The sequence below is a fragment of the Theropithecus gelada genome, chromosome X, assembly GCF_003255815.1.
Source record: "Theropithecus gelada isolate Dixy chromosome X, Tgel_1.0, whole genome shotgun sequence".
NCBI classification, from domain to species: domain Eukaryota; kingdom Metazoa; phylum Chordata; class Mammalia; order Primates; family Cercopithecidae; genus Theropithecus; species Theropithecus gelada.
This window is the reverse complement of record NC_037689.1, coordinates 51,268,770-51,292,458: the sequence shown is the minus strand read 5'-3', so window position 1 is coordinate 51,292,458 and position 23,689 is coordinate 51,268,770. Positions and strand designations below refer to the sequence as shown.

Sequence of the window (23,689 nt, the reverse complement as noted above, 5' to 3'; positions counted from 1 at the left end):
CCTGCCTCAGCCTCCCGAGTAGGTGGGATTACAGGCATGCGCCACCACCCCCGGCTAATTTTGTATTTTTAGGAGAGACAGGGTGTCTCCGTGTTGGTCAGGCTGGTCTCAAACTCCTGACCTCAGGTGATCCACCCACCTCGGCCTCCCAAAGTGCTGCGATTACAGGCACAACCCACCATACACGGCCCTTCCAGAGGCATTTTAATGCAATTTCTCAGAGTATTGGATCATAGTGTAATTTAAATACATCAGAGAACTGCAACCTCAGTGTTTGTAAAATTCAGATTACTATGTGAAAACACCATTATTTTTCCATCAATAATGAGTGACGAAATGTAGTGTTGTACTATGGACATCCAGCTCAATTCTAATGTCAGATAAATGAGGACACGCATTTGCCTATCTTGAAGAATCATCTCACCACATGCATGAACAATCAGAAATAATGATTATTTAAAAGAAACATAGCAGATATGAAATTACAATCTAATTACTATTGGTCACATGGGAACAGCTAGTCCAAACAGTATTCTTTAACTGTACTAGTATGACAGTTATTGATCTTTACCCCTACAAAATCTCTACTTTTATTAAGAGTTATGTTTAATCATAAAAGGATTAGTAAACCCTAAGAGAAAGAAGAAGAGTTGCCAAAGGAATGATGCATTTGTTTGCTTATTTATTTTTGAGATGGAGTCTCACAATGTAGCCCAGGCTAGAGTACAGTGGTGTGATCTTGGCTCACTGCAACCAAGCAGCTGGGATCACAGGCACATGTCATTATGCCTGGCTAATTTTTTGGATTTTTAGTAGAGATGGGGTTTTGCCATGTTGGCCAGGCTGGTCTCTAACTCCTGGTCTCAAGTGATCTGCCCTACTCTGCCTCCCAAAGTTCTGGAATTACAGGCATGAGCCACCGCACCTGGCCAGATGTATTTGTTCTTTTAAAATCCATTAGGCATTTTCCCCAAACACAACACTTTACAGATATTCATTTATATTTTCCAACATTAACATAATACATGTTGTCAGTGTTAGAAAGATACATTTCTGTTTAACTTTTATGCAACTTGACCTATTTCAATGTCCTAGCACACCTGTAGCCATGACTCAGCTTACAGGTAATTCTTACAGATGACAGTAAGAGGGAGGCATGATATTTATGACAGGAGTGTTAGCTGCTGATCAGGATTTCAGAAGTGGTAAATTTTTATTTGAAAAAGATACTAGGTGATTCTGAGACTTTCTCTGAGTTTGGGTATCAAGTACTTTAGATTCTTCTTTATTTCTCTGAATAAGCCCAAATACAGAAAGCCAAATAAATAGATTTAAACACACCTTCTATATGACTATACCCAGCTTTGCTAATGTTCTAATAGTCCAATGACATACACGATCATTCACGAAGGGTGTGATACACAATCCATGGGGGGCTAAATGCTTAAACTGAGGTTTTTAACTGCTAATGTGTTGCATGGACACTGCTTCAATGCATTATCAATAAACAAAGTGCATATGCCTCTTCTAGAAGCTGACAAAGATGTGTAGATGTATGGTGAGTATCCTTGGGGATACAAGGACTGAATTTGTTATTAACTTTGGTATAGGCCCTGAAAGACTTGGGAACATTTTTGTATTGATCCAGAAGTTTTGGTTAGCAAAGCAATCTGGAACACAGTCTTCATTTTCTCTAACATGGTAATACTTTCTTCTTCTCCCTGTGCACATACACACATTACCTAAATCATCTTTACAAATGTGTGTGAACCAGAAGTATCCATGCTCTATCTGTCTGTGAAGGGCAATAACAAAATGTTACAACTCATTTAGCAAGAAACTATGCATCTATTCTGCAAGTCTTTGCTTACATTTTATTTGCACCATTTTACTTCCTCTATAAATTTTATTTCATAGTTTTTAGTAATTCCTGGTAACATAAGTAGCTACCCAGATGGTATCTCTTTTCTCCATAAGCTAGAAATAATGTCTAATATAAATTCCAATCCCATCTTTCTATGATTGTGATTCTAAATTTTAGAAAGCAGCAACACATGCAAATATTGAGACAACGGCTTTAGGCAAAAGAGATAGCAGCAAAATTTAAGAATGAGAAAGCAGCCTGTGATTTCTTTGATTCAGCAGTAATATAATTAAAGGGATACCTGATGACACAGGCATAGAGACCGCTGTCCTGTAGCAATGTTGGCCGGAACCAAATGGAGTCTTCTTCTTTGCTCATTCTACTTCCATCAAAGGCTATTGGCTCTTCAAAGTCTCCAGGACCAGAACTTTTGTACCACATCAGACTGAGTCCAGCACTTTGGGCAAGGGAGTAATTTGCTCTGATATAACCATAAAAGAGTGCACATTTGATTCGAACAGGCTCTCCCACCAAAACTTGATATTTCTTGATATCGATAGACCAATCAGTGCATCCATCAGCTATAGTAAAAAAAAGAGAGAGAGAAAGAGAGGAAAAACATTAGAGGGAAAAAATAAGCAATTAGATTATTCATTCATCCAACAAATATTTACTGAGCATCCATATTGGGTCAGGTTTAATTCTAGGCACACAGCACATAGCAATGAATCAAACTAAGAATGGCCCTGCAAAGTAGTGGACTCTGCTAAAAAACAATGTATTCTTCACTTAGTCTGCTTCTGCTGTCATTTATTATTAGTTTATACCAGTGTGCTGGTTATTGATTTATTGCCTCTTAGTTCTAAATGTACCTTTCTGCCTGCTCGGTAAAAATAGATCTGGGCCTTTGAGATATGTTTTTCTTTACTAGCTGGCACTGAAGCTTGGTGGAGAGAGGGCACTGGTGAGACATTTCAGGAAGAAAGGGATTTACTTCCTATTTTCAGTGTGCTCACTTGGCAGGCTCTTGCAGTGTGCAAGGCTTCTTCAGCACCTGACTCCAACAGTGCTTGCCAACCAGCAGCTTGGCGATGTTTCCCAGGTACCTTAGAGGGAGGGTCTCTGTTAACTTGCAGAAGACAGATTTCTGACAAGTTCTGCTAGTATAGCAACTTAGTGATTTCTGCCATTCGGTAAACTATGGTTGTACCTTCCCAATAAAGTGCGGATCTCTGCTTTGGGGATGAAAACATAGGGACTTTTTCTTAGGTGTGCTGTCTCAGCCCCAGGGCTAATGGTAGCCATTCCTCTATTTTTAAGGGTTCTCTTTTGCTATACTCTGAATGTTTATGCCCTCCCCTGAAAATCCAAATGCTGAAGCCTTAACCCTCAATATGACGGTATGTGGACATGAGGCCTTTCTTTGGGAGGTAATTAGGATTAGATGAGGAGCGTCATGAGAAGGACACGCTTGATGAGATTAGTGCCCTTATAAGAAGAGACACCAGAGAGCTTTCTCTTTCACTCCATCGTGATTACAAAAAAGAGATCATGTGAGCACACTGCAAGAAGGTAGCCATCTGAAAGCCAGAAACCAAATTGGCTGTACCTTCATCATGGACTTCCCAGTCACCAGAACCGTGAGAAATAAATATCCTTTGTTTAAGCTACTCAGTCTATAGCATTTTGTTATGGCAGCCTGAGCAAACTAATACATCTTTCTTTCACACTAGCCAATCCCTTCATTACTATAATCCCCTGTTACATTTAATAATTATTTGTATAAACTTTCACTGTTCAAATGACTGTGTTTTTTCTCTGACTGGACCTAAACTGATACAAGTGAGAATAAATATTTTACAGCCAAACAATATAGAAATCAATAAAAGTGAGTTGAGCTCTGGTAGTGTTTTTTTTCACAGCCAGAGACAGACGTAAACAGTCACTTTGCTCTGACTTCTGGGAGAATCGGGGAAGTGTAAACAAGAAACCATGTTGGGAAATGGGGAAGATGGGGGTGGGGTGTGATTGGGTTTTCTGTGTTTTCTGTAGGTACCATCTTCCAAATGACATCTTGACACCATTTTTAGATCACCCCTCTCCCTGCACACACATACAAACCAACAGGTTCCCACAGGGCATCAACATTATCATCATCACGGAGAAGTTGTGAATTTACTGTTTAGAGAGGGCAGTGGCCCAACACTTAGCAAGAAAATCAATTTGGCATTACTCAGAGTATACAAATGTTGAGCAAAAGGGCAAAGACTGAGAAAACAGGACCTCTGACAGCAATAACATTTGAGTATTGCAAGCAGGGTTAAACTCACTACAAATTAAAAAGAGGGCAATCTAACAGCTCTGAGAACAGGATAAATAATACAGTATTCCAGAGAAGAAAAATGGTCTAGATGAAAAGGAGGATGTACATTATAGCAAGGAAGACACATAATAACATGTGGAATTAATTATCCACATTTATTATCTTTAAATTATATCTAACATCTAATAAGCACTTAACGATGTGTCAGGAGTTTATAAACTTTCATTTACTATTCACAGAAATACAAACTGAGGCGTTTGAACTTGCTCTTCCCTCGGCCTGGAACATTTTTTGCCAACCAACAGCATGGCTTTCTCTTTCTTTCTTGCCAAATATCACCTCCTCAGAGAGGCCTTTTGCCTTCCCATCCTGGTCACTTGATCCAGAGTAGGCCTTGATATTTTTTTCACAAGACCTATTGCTATTTGATGTTATATTATGTAACTACCTTGCTTTCTGTCTCCCCAGTTGAAAGTAAATCCCTTGAGAGCAAGGATGTTGTCCTTTTCACTTCCCTTTTTAGCCACAGTGCCTAGAATTGTGCCTGCTAACCAGCTTAGCATACATTTACCAAATGAATAAATGAATGAATGCTTGAATAAATAAGCAAAATAAACAATTGAATTACCAAGTTAAAAACTTGAAGAAACTCCATGTCGGCTAATAAGGGTGAGTGCTGGGTTCTCACCCAGATTTATCTGAACCTAGAAATAATTCTCCCTACTGTCACATATTGTTTACTAATAAATGTGCCAATTTCACAGCTTTCTTTGATTTAGTTAATTTCAATTACCAAATTTGGGTTTAAAATTTTTACAAAAGGGCTGTATGGAGGTACTATCTACAGTAAATATGCTGCAAGCTTGGTGGGCATCATCAATGTCTGAGTCATTGTCATAATTCCTGTCAATGACTACTGTAGAGCTGGCATACCATGTTAAACAGGATGAAAAAACTACATAGAGATGTCCAAGTTATATAATTTCATATATTTATCAAAACAGTTTTGTATATTTTCCCATTGCATACAATGAATTCTAGGTGGTAATTTTTTAAACAGTTATAATTTTGATTATAAGTTTAAAATTATTTTGTTTTACCACTATGTAAATTACAATAGAATCAAGTTAATATAACTGACTATCTGTCATGGAGGGTATCGCTGCTAGTGAAAAAGGTTGAAATACCTTCAAGGTCGGAGTATATAAACCGTATGATAAAATTATTCGAGTCTCAGAAGATCTGTAGTATAATGCAAAATGCTTGAAGGGAAGCAAAAAGATTTAGTCTAGAAAGTTTGAAAAAGTAACAAATGAGATCGAGAGACTAGAAGAGATAGTTGTGCTGAGAACGCATACAGATATTAATACACACTTTCAGAATATGCTTTCTGAGAAAATGTTGGAAGAAAATCACAATTATTACTGAAAATTACTCTTACTCCATACTTAAATATTAGTCAGGAAAAAAGTTTCATACGGTTCAACGTCATGTGCCAAAGAAAAGTTAGAGGCAAAATGAAGAAATGGCACTTTGGACATTAGAGAAACTTGGTGTTCATTTCAATATGGAAACAGATGGAGGATCTATGGCTTAGGAGGTTTTACTACCATTAAACTAAATGCATGCTGTTCAAAAATAAACTTAAGTTAAAATGGTTCAATAATTCCTGGGGAAAGATGGCAAACACTATAGAGAACAATTCAAGGCATACTCAAATTATTTAAATAAAATCTTTTTATTTTTATTTTTTTTCCCCAGAGACGGAGTCTTGCTCTGTCGCCCAGGCTGGAGTGCAATGGCAGGATCTCGGCTCACTGCAACCTCCGCCTCCCAGGTTCACGTGATTCTCCTGCCTCAGCCTCCTCAATAGCTGGGACTACAGTGCATGTCACCACGCCCAGCTAATATTTGTATTTTTAGTAGACACACGTTTTCACCATGTTGGTCACACTGGTCTCAAACTCCTGACCTCGTGATCCACCCGTCTTGGCCTCCCTAAGTGCTGGGATTACAGGCGTGAGCCACCGTGCCCGGTCTGCATAACATCATTTAAACCAATGATGGACATAGGTCTGCCTTCAACAGTTACACTAAAACATTTTAATAAATGAAAGAAGTGATGAAGGAGATATAATTTTTTCCTTTGTTAACGTTTTGCCTTATTTGCACACATGTTCTCTCTTACACCTTGCATGTTATATTATTGTTTCTAAACCAGTTGAAAATAAATTAGAGACTTAATGATATTTCATCCCCAAATACTTCCGTATGTATCTCCTTCTGAATAAAGACTTTCAAAATATACCCACAAAGTGTATTTGTTAACCTTGTGTAGTGAGACCTTTAAAATCTTAAAAGGATATGTGATAACTTACAATCTAACTCTTGATGAACAGAATTGCTGTTGATCCATTCAGTTTTTTCTTACTTCAGCCCACAAGCTTTGTTGGCTTGGGAACAATCATTCCAAAACCATATTTCTAGACACTGTTGATTTCATTAATTATATGTAATTTATCTAACTTTTATTGTTACTGGTTTAATCTGGTTTTCTCCCTTTTGGAATAAAATACCTTTCTATAAGTCTCTCTCAGAAAGTTTGTTATTGGTACTCTCCTTCCCTGATGGGAGGGTTCTACGGAAATACTCCAGTTCAACATATCTCTGCAGTACACGTTCTTTCACAGTCAATGGGAGTTTATGAAAGAAGCCATGAAGTTACATTGGGGAGTGGGAGTAAGAAGTACCATGTTCATTCATTTTTGTTACCACCCATAAAGTTCTGGGAGCTTATATGAAGACAGTAATGGAATTAAGATTCAGAAGTAATTCCTTCACTAACGATGTACTATGAAGAAAAGCTACCTACATTGGCTATTGTCAATATATTCAAATAAGAGTAGAGAAAGTATTTTAAATTAAGTCACTATTACTACCTATGTAAGAGCTAAAAATATTTTCATGGTAACAAACTTGAAGTTTGAATTCTTTCAAAAAAGTCTAATAATATAAACATATTGCATACTAATATGAAAGTGAAATACTATATTTACAGAAGGATAAATTATGTTACTTTAAAGTAAAGTTGAGCATCCCTAATCAGAAAATCTGAAAGCCCAAATGCTCCAAAATTCAAAACTTTTTGAGTGCCGGCAAACATGATGCCACAAATGGAAAACTCTACACCTGACCTCACTTGATGGGTTACAGTCAAAATGTAGGTTCACAGAACACAATTTATTTAGCATCGCCAAGGAAAATATAAAATTACCTTCTGGCTATGTGCATAAGCTATATATGAAACATAAATCAATTTGATGTTCAGACTTGGGTTCCATTCCCAAGATATCTCATCATATACTGTATATGCAAGTATTCTAAAATTTGAAAAAGATCTGATATCCAAAACACTTCTGGTCCCAAGCATTTCAGAAAAAAAGGATACTCAGCCTGTGTCTACTTGGGTAGATATCTTGGAATAATAATTAAAAACTACGGAGAGCGACTCTCACCTTGCAACAGCAACTCTTGTTGTTAGAGAAACAAACAAACCAACCCAAACTTCTAAGTTTGCCTTTTTAAAGCTCTACACTTGACTTTGACCTGAGAAAAAGTCTTCATAAGGGTTTCTCTTCCTTATGTGTGTCTATATGTGAACAAATCATCAATGTTTTAGGTTACGTTTCTCTGAACAATTCTTTAACCGTTAATCTGAAGGTCCCACGCATCTGTGTGGGATCATGTTATTCCTGCCTTGCATTAAGTAAATTCAATTTCAGACTTGTGTTTGGATCTTCGTTTTTTACTTTTCTTAGTGTTTAGAAGTGACATGAGAAAGGACCTCACACAGTACACGGAACAAAGGGGATGTCCTGCTTTCCATTCACACACTGAACAGAAGCAGAAAAAGCCCTGCTATTTGAGCAAACACAAACAGATCCACGTCATGCTACAAGAAAATCTGGATTCTTATTTTCTTTTGTTAGTCTTGACATAAGAAATTGATTCAGATAGGTAACATCTTGGTACATATGGTCCATCTATGACTTTAAAGATTTTTTTCACTCTTTTGATTATGTAGTTACCTTATGTTCTTTAGTTAATACATACTTTCATTAGCATGTATCATATTAAATCATTATTTGCTTACATGTATTTCATTGATCACTGAAGTGTGGGGACTCTGAAAAGTGAGACTTTACCGTATCTCTATCACTATCTCTATGTCTATCTCCATCTTTCTCTATCTTTATCTCTATTTCTATCTCTGCCTGGCTATTTGTTTATCTATCTATGTATCTATCATCTATGTATCTAAATCTCAAACAGGACCCAGCAGCATGCGCCTGTAGTCTCAGCTAATAAAAAGGCTGATATGGGAGGATTGCTTGAGCCCAGGAGTTCTAGTCTAGGCTGGGGAACATAGCAAGACTCCATCTCTAAAAAAGAAAAAAAAAAACTCATTTAGCTCTAATTACAAATCTAGAGCTATTTCCATATCTATATCTATTTGGGGCATAAGAGGCAATCAATAAATATGTGTTGAATAAATTAGTGATTAACTAAATAACTGTTCACTTAAAGGAGTATTGAAAATGTATACCTTTGGTGTTAACACAATCACTAACAACAATTGTTTGTATTTTTAACCCTAATAATTAAAAAATAGCAGTATGCATTTTTCCTTTCTAATATTGCAAAGTGATACAATTTTCTAACTCAGAATAATTTGATTTCACAAAACTGAGTGTACTTCAGGACTCAAATCCTTGTTGATACATTAAACATAGTTTACTGTTTTACATTAATTAAGCATACTATTATATTATTTATTTACCTCATGTATGTCTCCCGGAAAACCCTCCATTTGGGTAAAAACTGATAAGAATATGTGCAGACAGATAGGTCAGAAAATATTGCCAGCTTCAGGCATTTTATTCCTTTGGGACACTTGTTGGACACTGGATTAAATATCAGCATGATGAGCAACAGACCAAACAAACACTGATCAAATTTAATCCTTTTCCCAATTTAGAGGAGCCTCACAGGGAAGGCCTGTTAGATGGCAGGACACCCAGCTGGCAAATTGATCCTTTAAAGAGAAAGTAACAGGATTCAAAGCACAGATTCGCTTTTATTTTGTTTTTGTTTTAGAGCAGACAGAAGAACACAATTACCATTTTCAAGATAGCAAGTTACAAAAGCTCTTTAAATTTTATAACAATCCCAAATGGACTAATGAATTGTTTTCAGCAATGAACACATAAAATAATCATGCAATAAAGTTCAAGTCATATATTGGTGTGAGTCCACATGTTATAGAGCACATATGATGTGCAACTCACTCTTCTATGACAAAGATTACTGAGACTAGCACCACCCTTGACGACACGATCTGTAAGTGGGAACAGACTTGTCAAAAACCATGTATAGCACAAGAAAGAATGAATACATTCTGAGAGCAAAGATGACATTACTGAGGAAACACAAAGCAAGAAGTTTGTTTTACCTCTAAACCCAGAACTATTTTCCACTTCACAGATGAACTAATGGAGCAGGAAATTTGACTAGGAAGATCAAAAAGGATTTAGAAAGAGAAGAAATTCAAAATGTGCCTTAGTTTAAAACCTGATAATTTGGAAGAGAAAATTGCAAGCGAATGGGATATCCCAGTTAATAGGACAGTATATGGTAAGATTCTGAAATAGTGGAGCGGTGAGGAGTACAGAAGAGTTTAAGGAGGTGAAAATAAGTGCAGAAAAGACAGGTTTGGTGACACCATGCCAAGAAACTAGAACTTAATTCTGTAGCCCCGTAGTTTTCAAGTTTTAGTGTGTATTAGAATCACCCGGAGGACTTTTTAAAACACAGAGTTTTGTGCACGCCTATCAGAGTTTCAGATTCAGAAGGTCGGGAATGGGCCCCTAAGAATCTGCGTTACTACGAAGTAGTTACTACAAAGCAGGTGATGCTGCTGGTCCAGGGATGACACTTTGAAAACCACTGCTAAAACCAATGTAGACAGTGGTAAACGTCTGCAAAGGAAGGGTTAGAATCTGATCTACATTTTAGAAATATCACTTTCAAGACAATATCAAGGATGGATTGGAAGGGGATAGCTAGGAGTAAGGAGACAACTCTGAAAATTCTTAAAATAGAAGTAAAAAAAGAAAGTGGCAAAAGCTATGACAAGGAAATGTGGGAAGAACTGTAGAGTCAGAATCAACAGGATACTGAGATTGATCAACAGGAAGCTGAAATTGAACAGAAGGGCGAGATGAAGGAGAAGGAGGAGTCTAGGACAACTATGAGATTTCAAATCAGGATTACAGAGAAGATTGTGACACTATTAATGGAAATGAGGAGCAGAAGCAGATTCAAGGCGAGAGATTAGTGTTGTTAGGGACAAAGTCTTGTTTCTTAGCTTACTTCATATTTTCTGCCTTCATTACAGGGGTTTACACAGCAGAACGTTATTGCTTGTACTTTCTGGTATGTACAACAAAAGTACTGCCGTGTATCTTTTTCATATTGTGAGCTCTGCTGGACATTCAAACCCCTGACATTAGAGAAAAGTTTAAGGAAAATGAGAATGAAGTCTGTTGTGTATTTTAATATGCATATGCTTTCATATGAATAATATCATACAGATTAATTGCCTGTTTGATTAACTTCTTAAAGAGATTGTAGAGGAAAACTAGAAACACACAGCTTGTGTACTGCTCCGCCAAGTGAATTTCTGAGAACTTTTAAAAAGGTTAGAACCATTTTTTTAAGTGATGCCAAGTCTATTTTTATCACAGAAGAAGTCTCATGAAATATATAATATATTGTAAACAGATTAGCTTCACATACAACTGTTTTGGGTATTAATCTACATTCATATGTGTAATCACATATCTATTATGATTGGTATCTGTTGACATACTGCATTGTGTTCTGGGTATTACAAAAATGTATCTGTTTACCTCCTTCAGGACCTTTCCTTCTCATTTTTGTCATACATATAAAAATATCCATCCATGTTATCTAATTAGTAATTCTTCATTTTCTTTTTTTTAATAACAGGTTTCAATATGCAGAATACTGAACTGGACCCCTTCCTTACACCATGTACAAAACTTAACTCAAGATGAATTAAAGACTTAAATGTAAAGCCTAATAGTATAAAAACACTGGAAGACAATCTGGGACATTCCATTCTGGAAATAGACCCTAGCAAAGATTACATAATAAGGATGCCAAAAGCAACTGCAACAAAAGCAAAAGTAAACAAATGGGACCTAATTAAACAAAAGAGCTTCTGAACAACAAAAATAAATAAATAAATAAATAGATAAATAAATAAAATAAAAAACAAAAAGCAAGAATTAAGGATCAACAGAGTAAACAGACAACGCACAGAATGGGAGAAAATATTTGCAAACTACGCATCCAGCAAAAGTCTAATATCCAGAATCTACAAAGAACTTAAACAAATTAAAAAGCAAAAAGCAAACCACACCATTCAAAACTGGGCAAAGGACGTAAACAGACACTTTTCAAAAGAAGACATACACATAGTCAACAAGCACATGAAAAAATGCTCAACATTACTAATCCTTAGAGAAATACAAATCAAAACCACAGTGAGATATTATTTCACACCAGTCAGAATGGTTATTATTTAAAAGTTAAAAAATAAAAGATGCTGGCGAAGTTGTAAAGAAAAGGGAACGCTTATACACAGTTGGTGGGAAGATAAATTAGTTCAGGTACTGTGGAAAGTAGTGTGGTGATTTCTCAAAGAATTTAAAGCAGAACTATCATTTGATCCAGCAATCCCATTATCGGGTATATATCCAAAGGAATATAAATCATTCTATCATAAAGACACATGTATGCATATGTTCATCACAGCACTATTCACAATAGCAAAGACATGGAATCAACCTACATGACCACCAATGGTAGACTGGATAAAGAAAATGTGGTACATATATGTCATGGAATAGTACACAGCTATAAAGCACGGTGAGATCATGTCCTTTGCAGCAACATTAATGGAGCTGGAGGTCATCACCCTAACCAAGCTACTGCAGGAACAGAAAACCAAATACTGCCTGATCTCACTTATAAAGTGGGAGCTAAACATGAAACAGCTGAGGCAGGAGAATGGCGTAAACCCGGGAGGCGGAGCTTGCAGTGAGCTGAGTTCCGGCCACTGCACTCCAGCCTGGGGGACAGAGCGAGACTCCGTCTCAAAAAAAAAAAAAAAAAAAAATGAAACAAACATGGATACAAAGAACAAAACAACAGATAATAGGGCCTACTTAAGGGTGGGGGGGGGAGGAGTGTGAACATTGAAAAACTACCTATCGGTTATGTTTATTACATTGGTGATGAAATAACCTGTATAGCAAACCTGGATGACACACAATTTACCTACGTAACAAAGCTGCACGTGGAACCCTCAATGTAAAACAGAAATTTTTTTTTAAAAAAATTAGTCAATTCACTCCAAAATGTTATATAAATTTAATACAATGACAATCAAATGAACACGCTAATTCTAAAATTCACATAAAAATGTTAAGTACCTGCTATATTCAAAATAACTTTTTAAAAGAACAAAGCTTGAAGTCTTACGCTACCTGATTTCAAGATTTATCATAAAGTTACCATAATCAAACTAGTAACTCTTGTCATCAAGATATAGACAAATAGATAAATGTAACAAAATTAGAGAGTCCACAAATAGATCCACACATATATTTGCCACTGATTTTCAACAAAGCAAAAAGGCAATTCAGTGCAGATAGGACACTCTTTTAGACAAATGGTGCTGGAGTATTTGGGTACCCATACTCAAAAAAATCTAAACTTTGATTCATACATTCTACCATATACAAACATTTTCCTCAAAAGGATCATGGATCCAAATGTAAAGCATAAAACTATAAAAACTTTTAGAAAAGACAGGAGAGAAACTTTGTGACTTTGGATTAGACAAAGATTTCGTGGATAAGACACAAAAAGCATAATTCATAAAAGAACAAATGGATTAACTTCACTTCATCTAGCTGTTTCATTCCTAGGTATTTGACTACGAAAAGAAAACTCTACGTCTACACACGTCCACACAAGTGTTCATAGCAGCCTTATTCAAAGTAGCTCCAAATTGGAAACAATCTAAATTTTACCAGCAGGTGAATAAACAAATGATGAATGTAGTCATATAATGCAATACTAGTCAAAAATAAAAAAGAATGAATTATTTATGCATGTAACATGGATGAATCTCAAAATAATTACACTGAGTGAAAAAAGTCAGACAAAACAGAGTACATACTGTTTGATTCCATTTATATAAAACTCTAGAAAATGCAAACTATAGTAGCAGAAAGCGAGTCAGTGGTTATCTGGGATAGCAAGGAAAGGGAGAGAGCATTAGAAAGGCCATGAGGAAACTCTTAGTGCGATGGGTATGTTCACAGTCTTAAGTGTGGTGATAGTTTCATGAGTTTATATATATGTCAAAACATACCAAATCGCTCACTTTAAATATATGTGATTAACTGTATATCAATTATACCTCAACAAAGCTGTTAAGAATAGGCTCTCTGCCTGCTTGGTTGACAACAAATCGTAGGTGACACACATCAAAAAGAAGACCTATTAGAAGATCACTGCAATAGTTCAGGTGAGAGAAGATGGCAGCACAGAAAAAAAAAAAAAAAAAGAAGGTTGTCTTGAATTCAACTCTACTTTCTAGGGTTTTTATTATTGGCATGATTTCAGGCATTCTTTAAATAATCAAGGTAAGTAGAAACCTATGCTTAAACAGCAGAAAATTACATTGATTCAATCCTTGTTGCTTTTGGTTTTATTTTCCCCTGTCTTTGAGAGTGCAGCTTATGGGAGTTGGATAAATTCATGTACATTTTAAAGGACTGATAAATTTGAGGTGAAGTACTTATGTGAAAAGCTGTACCGGCCAGTTGTTAATATAAATATCTACTAAATCCAAAGCCAAAAGTAAGCTGCCTCAGTGTTACTTAGCAATTAAAAGATTATCAAGTGCTGGTTTATCACTGGTTTACCAGTGAGATTATCTTTATAGTCTGCATATTAACAGCGATTAAACCAAAAACTAGAGGAATTTTCTGGCCTAGCAGATGCTATCTCACAATAACACTTAATGCAGTAAATCACTAATATTTAAATAAAAGTTTAAATTCTCAGTGAGTGAAAGTATGTTTTTTGTATGGCTAATAAATACCTTTAAAGAGGAAATTACCGCTTTTCATGGTTCATCCAATTCAGAATCCTTTCTTTAGCTACTTTCTTTTTTTTTTTTTTTTTTTTTTTGAGACAGAGTCTCGCTCTGTCGCCCAGGCTGGAGTGCAGTGGCCGGATCTCAGCTCACTGCAAGCTCCGCCTCCTGGGTTTACGCCATTCTCCTGCCTCAGCCTCCCGAGTAGCTGGTACTACAGGCGCTCGCCATCTCGCCCGGCTAGTTTTTTGTATTTTTTAGTAGAGACGGGGTTTCACCGTGTTAGCCAGGATGGTCTCGATCTCCTGACCTCGTGATCCGCCCGTCTCGGCCTCCAAAAAGTGCTGGGATTACAGGCTTGAGCCACCGCGCCCAGCCTCTTTAGCTACTTTCTACCAAAAAGCTGTAGTTGGGTTTCTTGATACATCCTTCGAAGGTTAAGACTTCGGACACTTAGTGGTCATACCATGTCCTTTTCCTTTAATATTTTTCAGACAACCAACAATATTTCAAATTTTGGAGGATGAATGATTTTACAGCATTTAGTTGGTGTTACTTTTGGACAGAAGCATTCATTGATTCGTTCACTGATTCATCCTCTATTTCAACAGATATTTACAAGGTGCCTGTTGTATCCTAGGCACTGTTCTAGCTGTGCTAAGACATTGGATAAGCTTACTGCACAGCGCATTAAGCAGCGTTCCCCACTTTATTCTAACCTTACAGCTGTTCCCAGCATATTGTCACGAGGAAGATGGGACGTTTGTCCCAAACCTTAATTTGTTTTTTCAATATAGTATTCATAGATATTTTCAAAGCTAAACAAGGCTGTGTGGTGGGTTGTTCTTAGTGATGACAAGGCTATGTGCACGCACACATATACACACATGCACACATATTTATTTTTTATTGTTCCTTAATTTTCAATGCCAAGTTCTTATCTTTGTATTTGACAGAAAAGGCCACCCCGGCGTACACAGAGACCCACTTGAGAATTATGCAATTATGAAAAATAAGCATTTACTCTGAAATTAATCAAGCCTGTTCATTCTCTTTATTTCCATTACTGTGCCATGAAATAGTCAATCACATATTCTTTTATTCTGTAAATTGGAAAATACTGAATAATCAACACCTTTGAAATTTCAGAACTTCATTCAACAGAGTAACTGTAGACCCTGATTTCTGTTTTAATATGCTGCCGGTTATTGCAAGTCATAATAGCATAATACAGGGCCCGGAAAAATATCATTCACTCAGTTGTTTCCTTGAGTGGTTTTGGGGTAGGAAGCAAACTATTCTACATCACTATCCTCATAATGGGATTATTCTGCTGGATAAACAAGCTCCCCACAGGCCCCACCTGCTGATAGGACCCAGTGAACCAAATATTTAACACTTCACAGAGGCTCCTCCCTGCCATTCTCTGTATTGCATGCATGACTTTCAAGACAAAATTTGATGCAAAGAAGTAGAAAATTGAGCTACTGACACCGAAGTCTGTTGCCACAACCGGGCTTAGTAACAAAGCCTCAATTCAATTTCTGGGTTCTGTGAGATAATGGAAGTTTCAAAGTTCCAAATACAATTGTGGAAATATAAATTCTTGTTCTATGTGACCGATTTATACATGGCATTTGGTGAAACTAGTCCACCCAAGGAAACTACTAAAACAAAGCATGGATTGAATGCGGAGCTTGTTCATTTGCTGAAAATATTCCCTGAAAAAAACTGACTCATGAAGAAAATGGAATTTTTCATTTAATTCCAGTGTTTAAAAGATAACAGCTTTGCTTTAAAAAAAATTCTTCCACTATTAGAATTAGGGCACAAGTAGGAGAAAAACAACACAGCTCAGAAATGATACTTTGATAGTTCTCATGTGTGGGGAAGATAGAATGTCAAGTTTGGCTGTGCTATGTATGTGTGTGTGTTTGTGTGTGTATATATGTATTGTTTTTAACATTACCTTCAGCAATATAATGTTAATAACCCTATGGTATCATAGCTTTCTTTTATACACTGTACAACAAAATGGTATCAAAGGCATACTGTTTACATTCAGTAGTTCATGTACATCACTCTCATAGTGGAGACACAATGCCAGAAGTGAACTTATTCAATCAGAAACAAAGCACAATCAGCGTGTTAACTTTTCCTAGGAAACTAAAAGAGTCCTTCATCGGGGCATGCAAGGGATGAGGCTTTGAGATTAATCGCATTCTGTGATGGAAATTTCAAGAAGTGAGAAAAGGCAGGTTAACACTGTGAATAGTGAAATGATTAGGTATATTTGGAAAAGAGTGGCTTAGATAGAACAAAGAGTTTGTGGTCCTAGGGTAGGTAGTGATCGAGGAAGAGGTTGGAAAGGTAAGACCATTTGTTCATTTATGCATCCCCATGGTCAGACCAGAAATGACTGGTGCTATGATGGCCCCTTAACCGAGGGCAGCCAACTCATAGGCAGGCAAGTAACCTATGTCTTGGTTTCATAAGAAAAGATGAGCTAGCCCAATCAGAGTCCTCCTTTCTGAGTATAAACAAAAGGCTTAAGGTAGACTTAGAGCCAAAGAAGTTGTGATGACCACATGTAATCTAAAGTGATAAGGGGGAACCTATGAATAAGTAGAGAAAGCTAGTCTTAGGGAGATAGGAGTGAGGATATATGCAGAGAGAAGCTTAGAAAAAGTAGAGAAATTAAGAGACCATAAAGGAAAGAACGAGAGGTCAAAGCAAGTCCCTTGAACTTAATTCTTGACTGCTTTTTAAGTTTTGAACTAGAACCTTATGCATCCTTATAATAAAACACTTAATGAAGTAATTTGATTGGCTCTGAACTTTGAACCTAAGAAAAAGAGCCTCATTAAATATTTTCATAATTATAATTATAGGAAGCTGGATTTCATGTTCTTCATTTTCTATTAATATGACATAATGCACATTGTTCTTTATATATTATTTGGAAAAGTTCGTTGTATATACATTCACTTCATAAATGCATCCTAATATTATCTAACTTTCATTATAATATATAGCATCATGATTAATCTCATTTTATATACATTTTGTTTGAATTTCTGATTTTGCTTTCAGCTTGAATACCAAAAGGGAGATTACTCAGTCAAAGAGTATCATGTTTTGCCGATTGCTTCTATAGAGTTTGTGCCAATGTATTTATCTTTAGGCAGTGCATGAGAATATCCACTTCACACCAAACAAACTATATGAATCACATTTCTACATTATTACATTCTCCTCTATTCACTGCTCATTCTACTCTTTCCGCACTTGCTTATAAGTTGACAAACAACAACAACAAAATGTAAAACCCGGGGACCTGATAAGATTTTTTTCCAGTTTGTATTTTTCTACACTATTTCCTCAATTTCCAAGTATATAACGATACTGAAATCTACATATCCATTTCGGTTCCACTTTGGAAATTTTTCAAACCCATCATATATTTCATAGCCCTAAATGCAGTGAGTTCCTATTAATGATTATTACTATTGGGAGGGGGACTTGCTTACTCATGTATTGTCTTACTCTGCCTGCATTATCTCAACCTCTCAGGTCATAAATGGTGATTCCTTCCAGCACAATTAACATTTGTCCCTAATGAAAACATTTTGGTATCTATTATGCTTCATTAGTACACACTGTTAAACAAATATTTAAAACTACACATTAACACAGGAATAAAACAATTTTTAAAAAGATTCTATGATTTATCTTTTATCTTTTTCTGAACATTTCAAAATAACAGATAAATCTATAATCTAACCAAAAGTCAAAGGTTATCTATTTCAAGAAGGTGAATTAAAATAGTTATCACACTACAACAATGACATTCATATTATATTCATAATATTCATAAATTCATATATATTATATTCATAAGTTAAAGGTAGATCCTTATCTAAAAATTAAAGAAACAGGGCCGGGCGAGGTGACTCATGCCTGTAATCCCAGCACTTTGGGAGGCCCAAGAGGCTGGATCACCAGAGGCCAGGAGTTCGAGACGAGCCGGACCAACATAGTGAAATCCCGTATTTTCTAAAATACAAAAAATTTGCTGGGTGTGGTGGGACATACTTGTAATCCCAGCTACTCAGGAAGTTGGGGCATGAGAATCACTTGAACCCGGGAGGTGGAGGTTGCAGCGAGCCTACATAGCGCCACTGCACTCCAGCCTGGGCAACAAGAGTGAAACTCAGTCTCAAAAATGATACAAAAAAAAATCAAAGAAACAAAACTAAACAACAAAGAAAATTAATGAAACCAAAAGCTGGTTTTTCGAAAAGATCAATGATATTGATTGCACTCTAGGATGGCTAAGAAACAAAGTTTGATACAAATAGTGGTGCAGTGATTATCTAGATGGTTTTGTATTTTATAAACAGGTACATGTAGAGTAATTGAGAACCCAGTTTCGTAGAACAGAGTTTATATTTTTTCAATTTTTAGGTCAATGTTATATTGCTTATATAGTAAAAACAATTTATATTTGAAAATTATAAATTAATATATTTATATAAAATAAATTTTATGTTAACTATATTATATTCACACTCTTTTAGGAGTCTTGTTATAAAATATCTACTGGAGCTAAAACAAAACACTTTGAATCTTTTATTTTCACTTCCCTTCTTCCACTTCAGATAATGCTTTTTTGCAGATGGAACTTTGCAAGTTTCCCTTACTGCTTCACTATCAAAAGGGAGTGTTACGTATGGGAAATCATGGAACAAAAAATGTCAACACACATTCCAGAGACTGCAGGGAAGCATGACCTCCCAGAAATTCACAAAAGAAGGCAACACTCATTTCTGCTTCTATTCAAATCATAGTATACTTAGGAAAAAAATACATGCTCTTGAATACAGACTATTTTGGGGCCAATTTGTAATGAGAGCATCAACACAAAATAGCATAAAATAATATCAGCATTAATGTACCATGAGCAAATGATAGAAAAAGGAAATTTTATCCACTGCCTGAATATGTCTAAAGAAAAAATATATATATTGCATGTGTGTATCCATCTAAAGTAAACTTAACCCATATGCTAATTGATTACTTTAAAAGATTTTAGAAAAGCTGAGCAGCATATGTTTCTACTTCTCCCTAACTGGAGAGCTACACTATATCAGAACACTTTAAATTTATAAATCTATAACTTTAAAAAAAGAAGAATACATTGTTTAACATTGCTCTACTAGAGAGAAAGAGAGGGAGAGAGAAAGAGAGAGAATAATGAATGAATGTACAAATAAAAAAGTACTTAATTAATACTGGTGAGCCAATTCTAGCATAGTTGTAATAAAACCAAGTACTTACTCCCTTGACTAAATCTTATCCTTTCCTTCTCTAGTGCCTTTTCTATCCCAAGCCTAATATGGATGATTGGGTGTGATAAGAAGACTTAATGCTTTCTTACTTCAGGTGAAACCACAAACTAGACTTATACTAGTAACATAAGCCCATGATTGGACTAGGGATTATTTTATTATAGTACTGTACTTTGCACAGCATGCCTGGATATACTTAAGCACAGTCAGAGTCAAAGCAGGCAAATACTGTAGGACTAATCAAGCTTTTTGTTCTGGATTTTTCTCATTATCATGAGGGATACTTTCAGTATCTTTACTAGGAATTATGTTAAAACAACTGACACAAACACTTTCTGCTTCAACCTCTTCAAGCTTACTGAGTATTAACTGAATTGCTCTTGCTGTTTTTCCAGGTTATGTTCACTAAAACATTTTCATTTGGAGGAAAATAATAAGTTAAGATCATTAATAACAAATGCCCAATAATCAGTCCTTCATTCTTTCTTTATTGCCTGCTTTCCAAATCAATAAAGTATACAACATAATGTCTGCCCTTAGTGAAATCACTCTCTAATAGGAGGTACAAACAAATCAATAACTGTAAGACAGAACAATTTGTTTCTAATGGTGACATAAACACATATTTTGGGACCACTGATAACAGAAGAAGGGACAATGACCTCTAATCTTACCTTAATGCTTTCAAGTCTCTGGAAGAAAAAAAAAATAACATATCTAAATTGATGCTAAATTACTCATCAGCAAAGGATTATATGCATAGCCATCCAATATTTTGGTATCTAGCATTTGGCTCACTTTAACATAAAACTTAAACTGAGTGTGCTTTGGTTATTTTAAAAAAAAAAAAAAGTTAATCTAGGTTATATTCCTCACTGATTATCTATTGGATTTTACATTTTGAAATAGATACCTCCACAGTTAAAATATTAGTGAAAGAAGAAACATTTCTAGTCTTCCAGAAATTTGTGCAGATGGGAAAAGGTTTCACCTCTAACAACCAATTGTATGGAAGTAAAACCATGAGCATTATTCTTATTTTTAGCCTGTTAGTAACTTTTCTTTTGTTTTCTTTCTTTCTTTTTTTTTTTTTTTTTTATGAGACGGAGTTTTGCTCTTGTTGCCCAGGCTGGAGTTGTTCAGTGACATGATCTCAGCTCACTACAACCTCCGTCTCCCGGGTTCAAGAGATTCTCCCACTTCAGCCTCCCAAGTAGCTGGGATTACAGGCATGCACCACCATGCCCGGCTAATTTTGTATTTTTAGTAGAGACTTGGTTTCTCCATGTTGGTCAGGCTGGTCTCAAACTCCCAGCCTCAGGTCATCTGCCAACCTCCGCCTCCCAAAGTGCTGGGATTACAGGTGTGAGCCACCATGCCCAGCCGCCTATTAGTAACTTAAAGGATGATACTCAAAGCAATAAAGATTGGGGTAAAAATGGCATACTCATACACCAAAGAGGTAATTATCACAAAATAATTACCTTATTTATATCACAAAATAAACTCATTATTTCACTCATTCAAAAAATGTTTCAAGAATGCCTACTAGAACAAAATAACAGTAACTACAAAGTACTGAGAACGTATATTGTGTCAAGCACTAGGCTAATAACTGTATATGAATAATTTGATTTATTCTTTAAAAAACCCTATATAAGATGGCCGAATAGGAACAGCTCCAGTCTCCAACTCCCAGCGCCAGCGACACAGAAGACCGGTGATTTCTGCATTTTCAACTGAGGTACTGGGTTCATCTCACTGGGGAGTGCCGGACGATCAGTGCTGGTCAGCTGCTGCAGCCCGACCAGCGAGAGCTGAAGCAGGGCGAGGCATCGCCTCACCTGGGAAGCGCAAGGGGGAAGGGAATCCCTTTTCCTAGCCAGGGGAACTGAGACACACAACACCTGGAAAATCGGGTAACTCCCACCCCAATATTGCGCTTTAAGCAAACAGGCACACCAGGAGATCATATCCCACACCTGGCCGGGAGGGTCCCACGCCCACGGAGCCTCCCTCATTGCTAGCACAGCAGTCTGTGATCTACCGGCAAGGCAGCAGCGAGGCTGGGGGAGGGGCGCCCGCCATTGCTGAGGCTTAAGTAGGTAAACAAAGCTGCTGGGAAGCTCGAACTGGGTGGAGCTCACAGCAGCTCAAGGAAACCTGCCTGTCTCTGTAGACTCCACCTCTGGGGACAGGGCACAGCTACACAACAACAACAACAACAACAAAAAAGCAGCAGAAACCTCTGCAGACGCAAACGACTCTGTCTGACAGCTTTGAAGAGAGCAGTGGATCTCCCAACACGGAGGTTGAGATCTGAGAAGGGACAGACTGCCTGCTCAAGTGGGTCCCTGACCCCTGAGTAGCCTAACTGGGAGACATCCCCCACTAGGGGCAGTCTGACACCCCACACCTCACAGGGTGGAGTACACCCCTGAGAGGAAGCTTCCAAAGCAAGAATCAGACAGGTACACTCGCTGTTCAGAAATATTCTATCTTCTGCAGCCTCTGCTGCTGATACCCAGGCAAACAGGGTCTGGAGTGGACCTCAAGCAATCTCCAACAGACCTACAGCTGAGGGTCCTGACTGTTAGAAGGAAAACTATCAAACAGGAAGGACACCTACACCAAAACCCCATCAGTACATCACCATCATCAAAGACCAGAGGCAGATAAAACCACAAAGATGGGGAAAAAGCAGGGCAGAAAAGCTGGAAATTCAAAAAATAAGAGCACATCTCCCCCGGCAAAGGAGCGCAGCTCATCGCCAGCAATGGATCAAAGCTGGACGGAGAATGACTTTGACGAGATGAGAGAAGAAGGCTTCAGTCCATCAAATTTCTCAGAGCTAAAGGAGGAATTACGTACACAGCGCAAAGAAACTAAAAATCTTGAAAAAAAAGTGGAAGAATTGACGGCTAGACTAATTAATGCAGAGAAGGTCATAAACGAAATGAAAGAGATGAAAACCATGACACGAGAAATACGTGACAAATGCACAAGCTTCAGTAACCGACTCGATCAACTGGAAGAAAGAGTATCAGCGATTGAGGATCAAATGAATGAGATGAAGCGAGAAGAGAAACCAAAAGAAAAAAGAAGAAAAAGAAATGAACAAAGCCTGCAAGAAGTATGGGATTATGTAAAAAGACCAAATCTACGTCTGATTGGGGTGCCTGAAAGTGAGGGGGAAAATGGAACCAAGTTGGAAAACACTCTTCAGGATATCATCCAGGAGAATTTCCCCAACCTAGTAGGGCAGGCCAACATTCAAATCCAGGAAATACAGAGAACGCCACAAAGATACTCCTCGAGAAGAGCAACTCCAAGACACATAATTGCCAGATTCACCAAAGTTGAAATGAAGGAAAAAATCTTAAGGGCAGCCAGAGAGAAAGGTCGGGTTACCCACAAAGGGAAGCCCATCAGACTCACAGCAGATCTCTCGGCAGAAACTCTCCAAGCCAGAAGAGAGTGGGGGCCAATATTCAACATTCTTAAAGAAAAGAATTTTAAACCCAGAATTTCATATCCAGCCAAACTAAGTTTCATCAGGGAAGGAGAAATAAAATCCTTTACAGATAAGCAAATGCTTAGAGATTTTGTCACCACTAGGCCTGCCTTACAAGAGACCCTGAAGGAAGCACTCAACATGGAAAGGAACAACCGGTACCAGCCATTGCAAAAACATGCCAAAATGTAAAGACCATCGAGGCTAGGAAGAAACTGCATCAACTAACGAGCAAAATAACCAGTTAATATCATAATGGCAGGATCAAGTTCACACATAACAATCTTAACCTTAAATGTAAATGGACTAAATGCTCCAATGAAAAGACACAGACTGGCAAACTGGATAAAGAGTCAAGACCCATCAGTCTGCTGTATTC

General features: G+C 37.0%; 1 protein-coding gene across 1 annotated transcript in view; it reads right to left on the bottom strand.

Annotated features, from left to right (window-relative positions):
* Positions 1–2,077: 2,077 nt before the first annotated feature.
* Positions 2,078–23,689, bottom strand: part of LOC112615155 (interleukin-1 receptor accessory protein-like 1) — a 743,111-nt gene continuing 721,499 nt past the window's right edge. Inside the window, exon 3 of the mRNA XM_025371834.1 lies at positions 2,078–2,445. Within this exon, the coding sequence (XP_025227619.1) occupies positions 2,078–2,445 (368 nt within the window). The remainder of the gene's footprint in view (positions 2,446–23,689) is intronic.